Consider the following 13601-nt stretch of genomic DNA (forward strand, 5'->3'; position numbering starts at 1 on the left):
GTAAATTCTGTGATCTATAACACACATCCAGATTTTTAAACTGAATTTAAGTTCTGCCAGGTGGTGGGATTTTAATTTGTCCCCCTTTCCCCCCCAGGGCATGAACCTGAGCCTCGCGACGGATAGTCAGGGACAACCCGGCCTTGGCGCCTCGGTCGCCAGGGCGACCCGGGGGGAGTCAGACCGGAAGCGGGTCCGGTTGCTAAGGGGAAGTGACGTCGCCGCGCTGCCGCCAGCGCGCGCGTGTGTGGGGGGAGGGTGAAGGGATGATGGCGGAGTGGTGCGCTGGTGCCCTGGCTGTCGTCGCTGCCTGGCCTCTGTGAGGGCCGCCGCCCAAGCTTGGCCGCTCAGTTACAAACGTAAGGGTCGCGTCCAACCGGGAAAACGCCGTTTTGGAAGCGGGAGGGCGGCTTATTGTTTTGGAAACCGTGCGGATGGAGGTAGTTGGGAGTTGGATGGGGCCTACTCCCCACAGCAGTCCATTCAACAGGCGAATCAGTCCCCCCCTCTCCCGGGCTTAGCAACCCACTCTCTGCTGCTCTCTCATTAATAACCACCCATTTGCACCCTGAAAACGTGGGGATGCTGGAAATCTGAAGATCCAGAGGAAGTGCTGGAAATGCTCAGCAGGTCCGGCAGCGCCTGCGGGGAGAGGAACCGGCCGCACGTTCGTCAGAACCGTGGCATGTCAGGGCAGCACGGTGGCGCAGTGGGTTAGCACTGCGGCCTCACGGTGCCGAGGCCCCAGGTTCGATCCCGGCTCTGGGTCACTGTCCGTGTGGAGTTTGCACGTTCCCACTATATTTGTGTGGGTTTCGCCCCCACAATCCAAAAACGTACACGCTAGGTGGATTGGCCATGTTAAATTGCCCCTTAATTGGAAAAAAATGAATTGGGTACCGTGGCATTTTGGGGAGGTGCAGCGGTAGGCACCGCTGCCTTGCGGGCGCCAAGGACCTGGGTTCGATCCCGTCGCCGCGTCTGTGCGCAGTTTGCAGACCCCCCCCCCCCCATGGGTCTCTCTCCCACAGCCCAAAAAGATGTGCAGGTGGATTGGCCATGCTAAATTGGCCCTTAATTGGGGAAAAAATAAATTGGGTACTCTTGAATTTATTCAAAGAAAAGACTTCTTCCGAACGGAGAGTAATCCTCGGACTTTAATCCTACCCAGTGGAGTTATGGTACCTGTGCTGCTGCCACTTCCAAAAGCATTTGACTGGATGTTGCCATTTAAGTCTCTTCCCCTGCAACACCGCCCGCCCTCCCGCCTGCCCTCCCGCCTGCCCTCCCTTTCTCCTCTCTCCTCCTTTCCCTCCCCAACTAGAGCCTCAGCAATGTGCAGGAAATATTCAGCAGGTCATACAGCAGTTGTGGAGAGAGAAACAGAGTGGATGTTTGGTGTCCTTTGTCAGAACCCTCGAATCCCGAGTCCAATATGACTGCTGAACGGAGAACAATCTCGGCCGTAATCCTTTCCAGCCTCCATGGAGTTATAGCACCCGGTGCTGCAAATACTTCCAAAAGCATTAGACTGGACATTTGCATTTAAGTTTTTTTTTTCTGTTCCTTCCTCTCCTTCCCCAAACTGCTGGAAATACACAGCTGGTCATACAGCAGTTGTGGAGAGAGAAACAGAGTGAATCTGCTGTGTCCTTTGAACCTAAGCGTTTTGCTTTTGTCTCTGTCTCAGTGCCCTTGATTCTGGACAAGTTCAGACAGCTCACCACTGTTTTGTATTGACTTGGGAGGAGTGGTTTTGGTTAAGGAATAGTGAGAGAGCGAGATGTGCATGCTCATACAAATGATTCAATCCTTGTTTAGAAATTGCTTACAATTTCAGTCTTTACTGTGAGGGTACAGGTTCAATATTTTTTGCTCCAGGGAGATGGTGGTGCAGTGGTAACGTCACAGGCCTAGGCGCCCAGATTCATGTCCTCGGAAGACCGGTTCGGATCCCACCAGGCCAGCTGGTGGACTTAATTCAGTTAATAAATTTGGAATTGAAAGCTAGTCCCAGTAATGCTGATCACGAAACCATCATTTATTGTTGTAAAAACCCATTTGGTTCACTGATACCCTTGAGGGAAGGAAACCCACATGACTCAAGACCTGTAGCAATTTAGTAGTCTAGTAGGGGCTGGTTTAGCTCACTGTGCTAAATCGCTGGCTTTTAAAGCAGGCCAGCAGCACGGCTCGATTCCCGTACCAGCCTCCCCGGACAGGCGCCGGAATGTGGCGATTAGGGGCTTTTCACAGTAACTTCATTGAAGCCTACTCGTGACAATAAGTGATTTTCATTTTAAAGGGCAGCACGGTAGCATTGTAGGTAGCACAATCGCTTCACAGCTCCAGGGTCCCAGGTTCGATTCCGGCTTGGGTCACTGTCTGTGTGGAGTCTGCACATCCTCCCTGTGTGTTTGGGTTTCCTCCGGGTACTCCGGTTTCCTCCCACAGTCCAAAGATGTGCAGGTTAGGTGGATTGGCCATGATAAATTGCCCTTAGTGTCCAAAATTGCCCTTAGTGTTGGGTGGGGTTACTGGGTTATGGGGATGGGGTGGAGGTGTTAACCTGGGGTGGGGTGCTCTTTCGAGGAGCCGGTGCAGACTCGATGGGCCGAATGGCCGCCTCCTGCACTGTAAATTCTATGATCTATGATCAATTGCTCTCTGAAAAGCAATTCAGTTCAAGGCCAATTAGGGATGACCAATGAATGTTTGCCTTGCCAGCGAAGTCCTCATCCTATGAAAGAATATAAAGAAAAAATGTCTACCACGGTCAACCAAGGATGCTGTGTTTTAGCCTCCAGACTTTTTCTTGGGATTTTAAGTATCTGTTCTTGTGTAGGTACTTTATATATGCGGTAAATACATTGCCCTTAATCGGAACCAAATTGACTAATTTTTCAAGTCACGAGAACTACAGAGATGAGTGACAATCATAGATGTAAGAACATAGGATTAATACTGCACAATCTGATTTTATTTTTAAAACATGACTTGTTGCATGTGGTTACTTGAGACTATTTTCTTGAAGTATTTCTGTGATTCTAGATGTTGAAATTTGTTGTACCCCGGGGTGATATCCACATGAGGTTGAGGACTCCCTCCGCACTGTGCAGTCACTAAAGACAAGTCCACCACATGGGAGGCCAGGCACGTTCATGCCAGGAGTTTTTCGTGTTCGCTAATTTTGTGACTATCTTGTGGCGCTGACACCCGAGAGTATCATCAGGGAGATGAAGGAGGCAGGGTAGTTGCCTGCCTGCCTGTTTTGGTTGAAGATTGATACGTGACACATGAATGTTAACGGAGAAGGGAAGAATAATTAAAATAAAAACAATTTTGATTTTAACACCAGCAAGGAATGGAGAAAAAAAATAATTTTTAATATGCAAAGTTTCTTGAATTCTAATTCTCCATGTTTCTGAATAAAGATTAGTTCATTTTGGGTTTGGAAGTGATTTAAAAGGAGTTTTTTTATGTTGCTTGATTTTTCTCCTTCACCTTTTCTAAACTGGTCTCCTTAAAAGTACCTGCATCATAATTTGTAGAGGTAACAATGAAGTTAGACAAAGGAGAACCAGCGGATGTGATCTGTTTGGATTTCAGGAGGGTGCTAAAAATAAGATTAGAGCCCATGGTGTTAGAGACAAGATACTGGCATGGATCGAGAATTGGCTGACTGACAGAAGACGGATACGGGTCCTTTTCAGGATGGCAGCCAGTGACTAGTGGTGTTCCACAGGGGTCAGTGTTGGGACCACAGCTATTCACAATACACATTCATGATCTGGAAGAAGGAACTGAGGGCATTGTGCTAAGTTTGCAGGTGATACAAAGATATGTAGATGACGTAGTGTTGAGGAAGTAGGGAGGCTGCAGAAGAACCTGGACCGGCTAGGAGAGTGGGTGAACAAGTGGCAGATGGAATACAATGTGGAAAAAACTTTGGTAGGAAGAATAGCGGCATAGACTATTTTCTAAATGGGAAAAGGCTTTGGAAATCAAAAACACAAAGGGACTTAGGAGTCCTTTTCAGGATTTTGTTAAGGTTAATATGCAGGTTCAGATTGGAGTTCGGAAGGCAAATGCAATGTTAGCATTCATGTCGCGAGGGCTAGAATACAAGAGCAGGGATGTACGTCTGAGGCAATATAAGGCGCTGGTCAGACTCCATTTGGAGTATTGTGAGCAGTTTAGGTCCCATATCTAAGGAAAGATGTGCTGGCTTTGGAGAGGGTCCAGAGGAGGTTCACAAGAATGATCCCCAGAATGAAAGACTTGTTATTTGATGAGTGGTTGAGGACTCGGGGTCTGTTCTCAATGGAGTAGAAGGATGAGGAGGGGAATCTCATTGAAACTTACAGAATATTGAGAGGCCGAGATGGAGTGAATGTGGCGAGGATGTTTCCACTAGTAGGAGAAACTTTATTTTAAAATTTAAAGTACCCAATTTTGTTTCCAATTGAGGACAATTTAGCATGGCTAATTCACCTACCCTGCACATCTTTGGGTTGTGGGGTGAGACCCACGCAGACACGGGGCGAATGTGCAAACTCCACACGGACAGTGCCCCATGGCCGGGATCGAACCTGGGTCCTCAGTGCCGTGAGGCAGCAGTGCTAACCACTCTGCCACAGTGCCACCCTCACTAATAGGAAATCTGAGCTCACCCGTTTTCACTTGAGAGGCACACTTTCAATAGGAGGCATGCTCAGAAATGAGAGATGTGGAAATTATGCTTGACAAACTTGAGGGAATGAAGTAAACTTTAGTCCCAGCTCCAAATTCTAGTTCAAACCAACTAATTCAACAGAGATCACAGATCAATCCATGGAATTTCCGGGTCTGCATGGTTTAGATATTAAGTACATAAGGTTACTGAACTGTTGAGAAAACACTTTTTGATCAGTGATGCTTAGTTGCAAAAAGAACTGCTTTGAAAAGAGTTTTGACAGGTCTGTTAACTAAAAGTTGATAATCTGCAATACTAAGTGCCACAATGTATTTCATAATTTACATTAAAAAAAATAAGTTTAGAGTACCAGATTTAGTTTTTTTTCCATTGAGGGGCAATTTAATATGGCCAATCCATCTAACCTGCACATCTTTGGTTTGTGGGGCGAAACCCACGCAAACATGGGGAGAATGTGCAAACTCCACACGGACAGTGACCCAGGGCCGGAATTGAACCTGGGACCTCGGCGCCGTGAGGCAGCAATGCTCATCACTGTGCCACAGTGCAGCCCCCTTCAAAAACATTTTTTTTAGGTAAACTTTAGGGCCGTTATCAGGAAGAAAAAAAATTGAATAATACAATAGAGTAGGAATGTGATGCAAGGGGCGGCACGGTGGTGCACTGCTGCCTCATGACGTCGAGGATCCGAGTTCGATCCTGTCCCCGGGTCACTGTCCGTATGGAGTTTGCACGTTCTCTTGTCCGTGTGGGTCTCACCCCCACAACCCAAGGATGTGCAGTGAGTGGATTGGTCATGCTAAATTGTCCCTCAAATGGAAAAAAAGAATTGGGTACTCTAAATTTATCCTAAAAAATAGGAATTTGGTGCAAATGTTACTTTCTGCATTTGCTATAACGCCGGTTCTCGTCTTGTGTGTTTTGCGAATTGCAGTGCCTGCCAATAGCACTGCTAATAGTTTAGTGATCAACTTAAAAATTAAAGCAGATACATTTATTTCATTCTGCATCTCTGTTTCCTTGACTCTTTTAGTTATGCTGTAAAGGATGGCTGTAAATTGGATTGGGAGCCTTGTTTCTATTAACTGTGGAGAGACACTTGGAGTGTATCAGGGCAAAATCTCTGCAGTGGATCAAGGCAGTCAGACGATATCTCTAACACAACCTTTCCGCAATGGAGTGAAGTGTTCAGTTCCTGAGTTAACGTTTAGGTAAGTGCTCTTACTTCAGCAACTTAACAATGCAGGCAAATTGAGGCTGTCGAATGTCATTAGAACGCGAACTTGAACCATAAGCACCCAGCAGTACAATTGTGAATCTTGGGCCCTTAAACTTGGTTGCTGTTTGGGGAGGATTTTTGAGCTATTGAGCACCTATGAACGATTGTGTAAATCGGGAATTTACGCAGCTGCATGCCTCCCCCACAATTCCTCATTCACCATTGACGAGGTTTGTAACGGGTTACCCGTTGGTCCTTGTTGAGGCTTGGGAGGAGTCAGACCAAGATGATTGGCCGCTTTTTGTTCTGTCACTGGAGTCGCTTTGTGAAGTTAGGACACCGGGGCACTTAGACATTTAGCTGAACAGAATTGTCCTAGCTTGAAATCTTCCTTATCAGGTTAGAAAATAAAGCAGTTTCATCTATTTTATTTAAACTGGAGCTCATGGGGTTGAGAGACATATAATCCATGATCGAATGGCGGAGCAGATTTGATGGGTCAAATGACCCAATTCTGCTCCAGTATCTTATGGTCTTATGTTCATTAAGCTGTGACATGTCCACTACAATCAAATGAATGGTGAACCTAACTTTCACCCGATTGCATTCCAACAAGATCTTGATGTTGCCCTCTTGCAAATTCTTATTACTTGTGCAGCCAAGTGGTGTGCCTCCATAGATTTTGACGGGTAACTGACTGGCTCAGCTCCCTTAGTTCACACAAATTAGTTTTTTTTTAAAACGCATTTTATTCAAACTTGTATCAGAGTAGGTTACAGCAAATTAACACCCCGGGAAACATTCTTCCCAACAATCAACTATACAGTTTGTCCAGATTTTTCTCCTTTTTCACCTTCCCATCACCCACCCCCCACCCCCTGCGATGAACAGATCCTCAAACACTGTCACAAACATCCCACACCTTTTCTCAAACTCACCTGCTGAGCCGCTAAACTCATGGTTTATCGGGCAGCACGGTGGCGTAGTGGTAACACTGCAGTCTCACGGCGCCGAGGTTCCAGGTTCAATCCCAGCCCTGGGTCACTGTCCGTGTGGGGTTTGCACATTCTCCCCGTGTTTGCATGGGTTCCGCCCCCACAACCCAAAGGTGTGCAAGGTAGGTAGATTGAACATGCTAAATTGCCCCTTAATTGGAAAAAATTAATTGGGTACTCTAAATTAAAAAAAATATAGATAAAAAAAACCTCATACTTTATCTTCTCTAACCGCAGGAAGTCATACAGGTCACCCAACCATGCTACTACCCCCGGTGGCGATGCCGACCGCAAAATCCGTTGTCGTGCAATCAGAGAGGCTAAGGTCATGACATCAGTCTTCCTCCTTTCCATAAGCTCCGGCTTCTCTGAAACTCCAAATATCGCCACCAAAGGGTCCGGGTCCACTCCCTCCTCCGCTATCCAGGCTAAGACCGCAAACACTCCCGCCCAGAATCTTCCCAATTTTTCACAACCCCAAAACATGTGCGCATGATTCGCTGGCCCCCACCCACACTCATCTGCTGCCCCCTGAAAGAACCCACTCATTCTCGCCTGAGTCATATGCACCCTGTTCACCACCTTAAACTGTATCAGGCTCATCCTTGCACAAGAGGAGGTCCCGTTTACCCTTCGCAGTGCCTCACTCCATACTCCCCAATTGATCTCCATTCCCAACTCCGTTTCCCATTTCTCCTTGATCTTCACCACCCGCTCACCTCCCTGCTCCCCCAGCCACTTATATATATCCCCAATTCTTCCCTCCCCTTCCACATCCGGAAGCAGCAGTCGCTCCAGCAGGGTACATCCCAGCAATCTAGGGAACCCCTTCCAGATCTTTCGTGCAAAGTCCCTAACCTGTAGATACCTGAACTCTCTACCCCTCGGCAGCTCTACCCTCTCCCTTAGCCCCTCCAGACTGGCGAACCCTTCCTCCAAATACAAATCCCTCACCTTGACCAGCCCCACTTCCCTCCACCTCCTGTATTCACTATCCATCCCACCCCGGCTCAAACCCATGATTCTCGCACAGCGGTGTTAGCACAGACATCCCTTCCACCCTAAAATGTCTCCTCAGCTGATTCCGTATCTTCACCGTGGACCTGCACCACTGGGCTCCCTGAATACCTACTCGGAGCCATTGCCAATGCTGCCGTCACCACAGCCCTCAAACTAGACCCCTTACAAGATTCCTCCTCCATCCTAACCCACTCTACCCCTTCTCCTTCCCACCACTGCTGCACCTTGTCCACATTCGCCGCCCAATAATAATGAAGCTAGTTTGGGAATGCCAACCCCCCCTGCTGCCTCTGCCTCTGTAGCAGGGTCCTCCCCACCCTCTGCACCTTCCCCGCCCATACAAAGTCAGAGATGATTGTGTCCACTTTCTGAAAAAAGGCCTTTGGTATAAAGATCGGGAGAGCCTGAAAGATAAACAAGAACCTCGGCAGAATATTCATTTTTACCACTTGGACCCTCCCCGCCAATGTTCAGTGTAGTGTATCCCACCTCTTAAGATCCTCCCTGTCCTCCTCCACAAGCTTCGTTACGTTCAACTTATGGAGCCCCGTCCATTCCCTCGCTACCTGAATCCCCAAGTACCTATCCCTTGCTACCGTAAATGGCACCCCCCTAAATTAGCACGCTGTGCCAGCTCATTCACCGGGAATACCTCGCTTTTCCCTACATTCAGCTTGTATCCTGAGAACCCTCCAAACCTTCCCAACAGGCCCATAATCCTTCCCATGCTCTCCAATGGATCCGAAACATACAGCAAGAGGTCATCGGCATAGAGCGACACCCGATGCTCCCTCTGTCCCCTCATTATCTTCTGCAACCACCCCTGGGACACAATCCTTCTATCGCCCCGCCAACAACTTAGCCAATACTTTCACATCCGTGTTCAATAGTGATATGGGTCTATACGACCCACATTCCACCGGATCCTTCCCTTTTTTTGTGATTAGTGTGATTACTGTCTGCTTCATCGTCTCCAGCAATTCCCCCATCTCCAGTGCTTCATTAAACGCCCCCAACAGATGTGGTGCCAGGTCCGCCTCAAACTCCTTCTAAAATTCTGCCGGGTACCCATCCGGCCCAGGGGCCTTCCCCGACTTAATACCCCTGATACTATCCAGCACCTCCCTCAGCCCCAGGGGCTCCTCCAATGCCTGCCTCTTTGCTTCCTCCACCTGGGGAAATTCCATGTCCCACTTCTCTCCTCCTGGGTCTACCTCATAAAGTCCCTGGTAATACTCTCTAAATGTCTCGGTAGCATTGTGGATAGCACAATTGCTTCACAGCTCCAGGGTCCCAGGTTCGATTCCGGCTTGGGTTACTGTCTGTGCGGAGTCTGCACATCCTCCCCGTGTGTGCGTGGGTTTCCTCCGGGTGCTCCGGTTTTCTCCCACAGTCCAAAGATGTGCAGGTTAGGTGGATTGGCCATGATAAATTGCCCAAAATTATCCTTAGTGTTGGGTGGGGTTACTGGGTTATGGGGATAGGGTGGAGGTGTTGACCTTGGGTCGGGTGCTCTTTCTAAGAGCCGGTGCAGACTCGCTGGGCCAAATGGCCTCCTTCTGCACTGTAAATTCTATGATTATCTTCCCTGGCTCTGACGCCACATCCCCAGCCCGGGTCTCCAATATTTCCCTGGACGCAGCCTGCCTCCGCAATTGGTGCACCAGCATGCGGCTCGCCTCCTCCCCCCCCCCCCCCCAATACTCGTATTGCACCCCTCTTGCCCGATGCTGTTGCCCTACCGCCCTCCCCGTTGACAGCCTGTCAAATTACCTCTGCAACTTTTTCCTCCACGCCAATCCCTCCATGGTGGGCACCCTCGAATATTCCCTGTCCACCTCCATTTATATTCACCTGAATTAGTATGTTTGAGTTTGGCACCAGTGCCTCCAGACCTCCCACCTATATATTCGAACATTGTAATTAGTGTCTTCAGGCTCTCTTTCTCAGGACTAAGAGATTGCGATTAACCTTAACTTCTTCAATTGATAGTTGTCAGGATTTGTTTCAGACTTTGGCTGCTGAAGAAGCTAATTTATTTTATATAGGTGACCACGTTTAATAAGATTTGCAATCTCAGTATAGCGATGATGTGCTGCAGAAATTCTGTTTATATAGTTTCAGATAGGGTTACATGGAAGTAACAGCATGAAAACAGCCTGCTTGACCCAGCCAGTCCATTGTTTATCCTCCATTCAAGATGCACTCTGAATCTTGTTTGCTCTCCTTGTTCTCACATTGATTTATCCATTTTCCTTCTTCTGTCTAACCTGTTGGGTGTTGGTTTGATTTCTGTTTTCAGTCACTGACTCTGATCGTGCATGTTGCAGCTTTACACTTTGCAAAAATGTTGTCTCCTCTGTCCTAAATAATTTACGAATCTATTTCTGTCTTCTCACTCCAGACCACTGGAACCGGATTTTCTTTGGTCTTCCAAAATGTTAGGAGGGGTTATGGGGATAGGGTGGAGGTGTGGGCGTAAGTAGGGTGCTCTTTCCAAGGGTCGGTGATGGGCCGAATGGCCTCCTTCTGCACTGTAAATTCTATGATTCACTGCCTTTCCATCACTTCAAAATTTTAAGGGCCTCTGATAGCTGAAGAATGGTGTTGTTTAGCATCAGAATTGACCAATAATGCTTACAGAGTAACAAAACCAAGAACATTCTTCAGGAAAAACTGGGTTGGAGGGAAGTGGATAATTGAACCAGGGTTTGCAGATGCAATTTAAAAAAATAAATTTAGTGTACCCAATTATTTTTTTCCAATTAGAAAATTAAGGGGCAATTTAGCTTGGCCAATCCACCAAACCACATCTTTTGCATTGTTGGGGTGAAACCTATGCAGACACGGGGAGAATGTGCAAACTGCACACGGACAGCGACCCAGAGACGGGATCAAACCCGGGTCCTCAACGCCATAGGCAGCAGTGCCAACCACTGCGCCACCCGTGTCAATGCAGTATTTAAGTTCGCTATTACGTTTTTAATTTGCTCCCTGTGTTTTAACTTGCACCAAGTCCTGTGGACCCATTACCCCTGTGCTCAATGACCTATATTGGCTTGCAGTCAAGTAACATCTTGAATTAAAAGTTCTCATCCTTGTTTTCAAATTTCTGCATGGCCCCGTCCCTCCCTATTCCCACAACCACCTCCTATACCACAATCCTTTAAGATAACTGCACTTCTATAATTTTGGCCTCTTCAGCACCCCTGACTTGAACCGCTCCATCATCGATGATTGGACCTTGCTTTTACTCTTTTAAGACACTCCGAAAAACCTACCTCGAATGGCGCTTTTGGTCATCAGATCTAATGTCTCCTTATGTGTACAAGTGTCATGTTTCGTTTTATAGTGTTGTTGCAAAGTGCCTTGCGACATTTTATCATATTAAAGCTGCTGTGTAAATATATGTGGACACCTAAAATGATTCTGTATAGCAGTGAAATATCAACATCCTGACACTTTGGGAAAGACTTGGTTGGCACATAGGTGTTTGCGCGCAATACAGGCAGAGGACCTGGCAGGTGAAAAACTGTGATGCTATAGCCCCACCACTAGCTAGAGGATGTTACTGAGCGTAACAAGATAGGACAGGCAGTATCTCTTATAAATTCATATGTCCACATTTATAATGGCGAAAGTCAACACAAAACAGGAAGTTTGTTTTTGTCAACAGGAATAGTGTGTTAATACGTAGATTTATAGAAATATAGAGTAAAGTACACATCGGCTAATAAACTTTCACAATCTGTGACAATTCCTGTCAACCTGCCACCACCATCACCAGCAGCTAGGCTGGTAGCCACCGGTATTTGACTCCGGAGTTATATTGCCCAAATTGCCATCTCCAGGGAAAACTTGCTTGGGGCGTCCCGGCCCTGGGCCACTGTCCGTGTGAGGTTTGCACATTCTCCTCTTGTCTGCATGGGTTTCGCCCCCACAAAGAGGGGATTGGCCACACTAAATTGCCCCTAATTGGAAAAAAAATAATTGGCTCCTCTAAATTTATTTAAAAAGACCTTTATTTGGGCGAACAACGTTTGTACTTGTACTACAAGTAATATTTTTGATGCTGTTAAAAGATTGTAGTTTAAATATGTTTCTGGCTAATTGCACTCAAATCTTCATGACGGTACTGATGTGACTTGGGGCATGCAAAGCTAAACTGCGGGGAAAGAAAACAGGGCAGTGCCAGTAAAGTTCTCGATCAGATGTTGCCTGATACTCGGGGCCCTTGATATTTCTTGATCTAAAATTCTCACAATTCTTCCAAAATGCATTGTGTGAATTTTGCTGAATTTAATCAGTGACCGTTCGTGTTTAAATTTGAGTCCCTTGCCGGCGGGCATGTTCATTAAAAAAAAAGTTGTTCCAGATGTCAAGCAGCGGAGATTCAAAACTTTGCGATACCATGCTGATGTTTTAACAGCTGTTGAAGTTGGCGGACCAAAATATGGAAGGAAAATCTCCGCTTGCACCAACATACCATGCATGCAAATGTCTTTATTACTGATTTCTGGCTATATAATACAGTGATGCAAAGAAGAATACTTGGAACGCGAGGCTGCCAGGAAAGCATGTTAATTTGCAGTTGCAGGCTTATCACAGTGTCTGCACTATTCGGAATTACTTTGTGTTTTGTTAGATACTCACTGTGCTAAATCGCTGGCTTTTAAAGCAGACCAAGCAGGCCAGCAGCAAGGTTCGACTCCCGTACCAGCCTCCCCAGACAGGTGCCGGAATGTGGCGACTAGGGGCTTTGGGAATGGGGCTTTTCACAGTAACTTCATTGAAGCCTACTCGTGACAAGTGATTTTCATTTCATTTCATTTCATAAACACATTGTTTTATATTTTGAGTGCTTTTAACTTCATATTGATTGAATGCTGAACATAAATCAACCTTGTTGTGAGTTGTTTTTTTTGTTAAGATTGTCGAGTAACACCATGGTAATTTCTATTGGCATTTATATCTCTGATTTCAATGTATAGTGTTCCCATCTGTCAGCGCTCAGGGTTCAAATTTGAAGTTGCTGTTCTGTGCAATTCCATTTTCTGCCTTATGTTTTTGCAGTGCCATTGATATCAAAGACCTCAAAATATTAGACATCCCGCACTCGCAGCTGGACACCGGTCTGGCTCAGCCATCCGTGTTCACGCCTGCCTGTTTGTCACACAATGCTTACTCATCTCAGAATGGCGCCGGCAAGGGTGTGAAGAAACCAAACGCTTCAGGAAGTGCTCCGCAAGCGATCCCACGGCGGACGGAACTCAAGGTTCAGGACCTGGTCACGTCACCTCAGCAGTATTCGAAAAGCTATGTGGACCGGCACATGGACTCTGCCCTTACTCCGTCTAAAGCGTTTCGTCGGAGACATAATTCCTGTAAGTTGGTTGGGATGGGATATTTGAGCGCTGTACTGGAAAAATCAAATAATTCACTTTGAACCTTGGACATTGCTGTTTTGGCAAATATAAATTTATCTGAAAACAGCTGTTAGAAATGTTCATCATTTTGTTTGATAGAAAAATAGAATCCCCGGACAGCACGGTGATGCAGTAATTAGCACTGCTGCCTCACGCGCCGAGGTCCCAGGTTCGATCTAGGCTCTGGGTCACTGTCTGTTCTCCCTGTGTTTGGGTGGGTTTCGACCCCACAATCCAAAGATGTG

General features: G+C 46.8%; 1 protein-coding gene across 1 annotated transcript in view; it reads left to right on the plus strand.

Annotated features, from left to right (window-relative positions):
• The first annotated feature begins 248 nt into the window (after nucleotides 1–248).
• Nucleotides 249–13601, plus strand: part of edc3 (enhancer of mRNA decapping 3 homolog (S. cerevisiae)) — a 106421-nt gene continuing 93068 nt past the window's right edge. The window contains exons 1-3 of the mRNA XM_038784088.1: nucleotides 249–359; nucleotides 5730–5907; nucleotides 13004–13314. Coding sequence (XP_038640016.1) covers nucleotides 5744–5907; nucleotides 13004–13314 — 475 coding nt within the window. The 5' untranslated portion in view covers nucleotides 249–359; nucleotides 5730–5743. The remainder of the gene's footprint in view (nucleotides 360–5729; nucleotides 5908–13003; nucleotides 13315–13601) is intronic.

This window comes from Scyliorhinus canicula, chromosome 24, assembly GCF_902713615.1.
Source record: "Scyliorhinus canicula chromosome 24, sScyCan1.1, whole genome shotgun sequence".
NCBI lineage: Eukaryota > Metazoa > Chordata > Chondrichthyes > Carcharhiniformes > Scyliorhinidae > Scyliorhinus > Scyliorhinus canicula.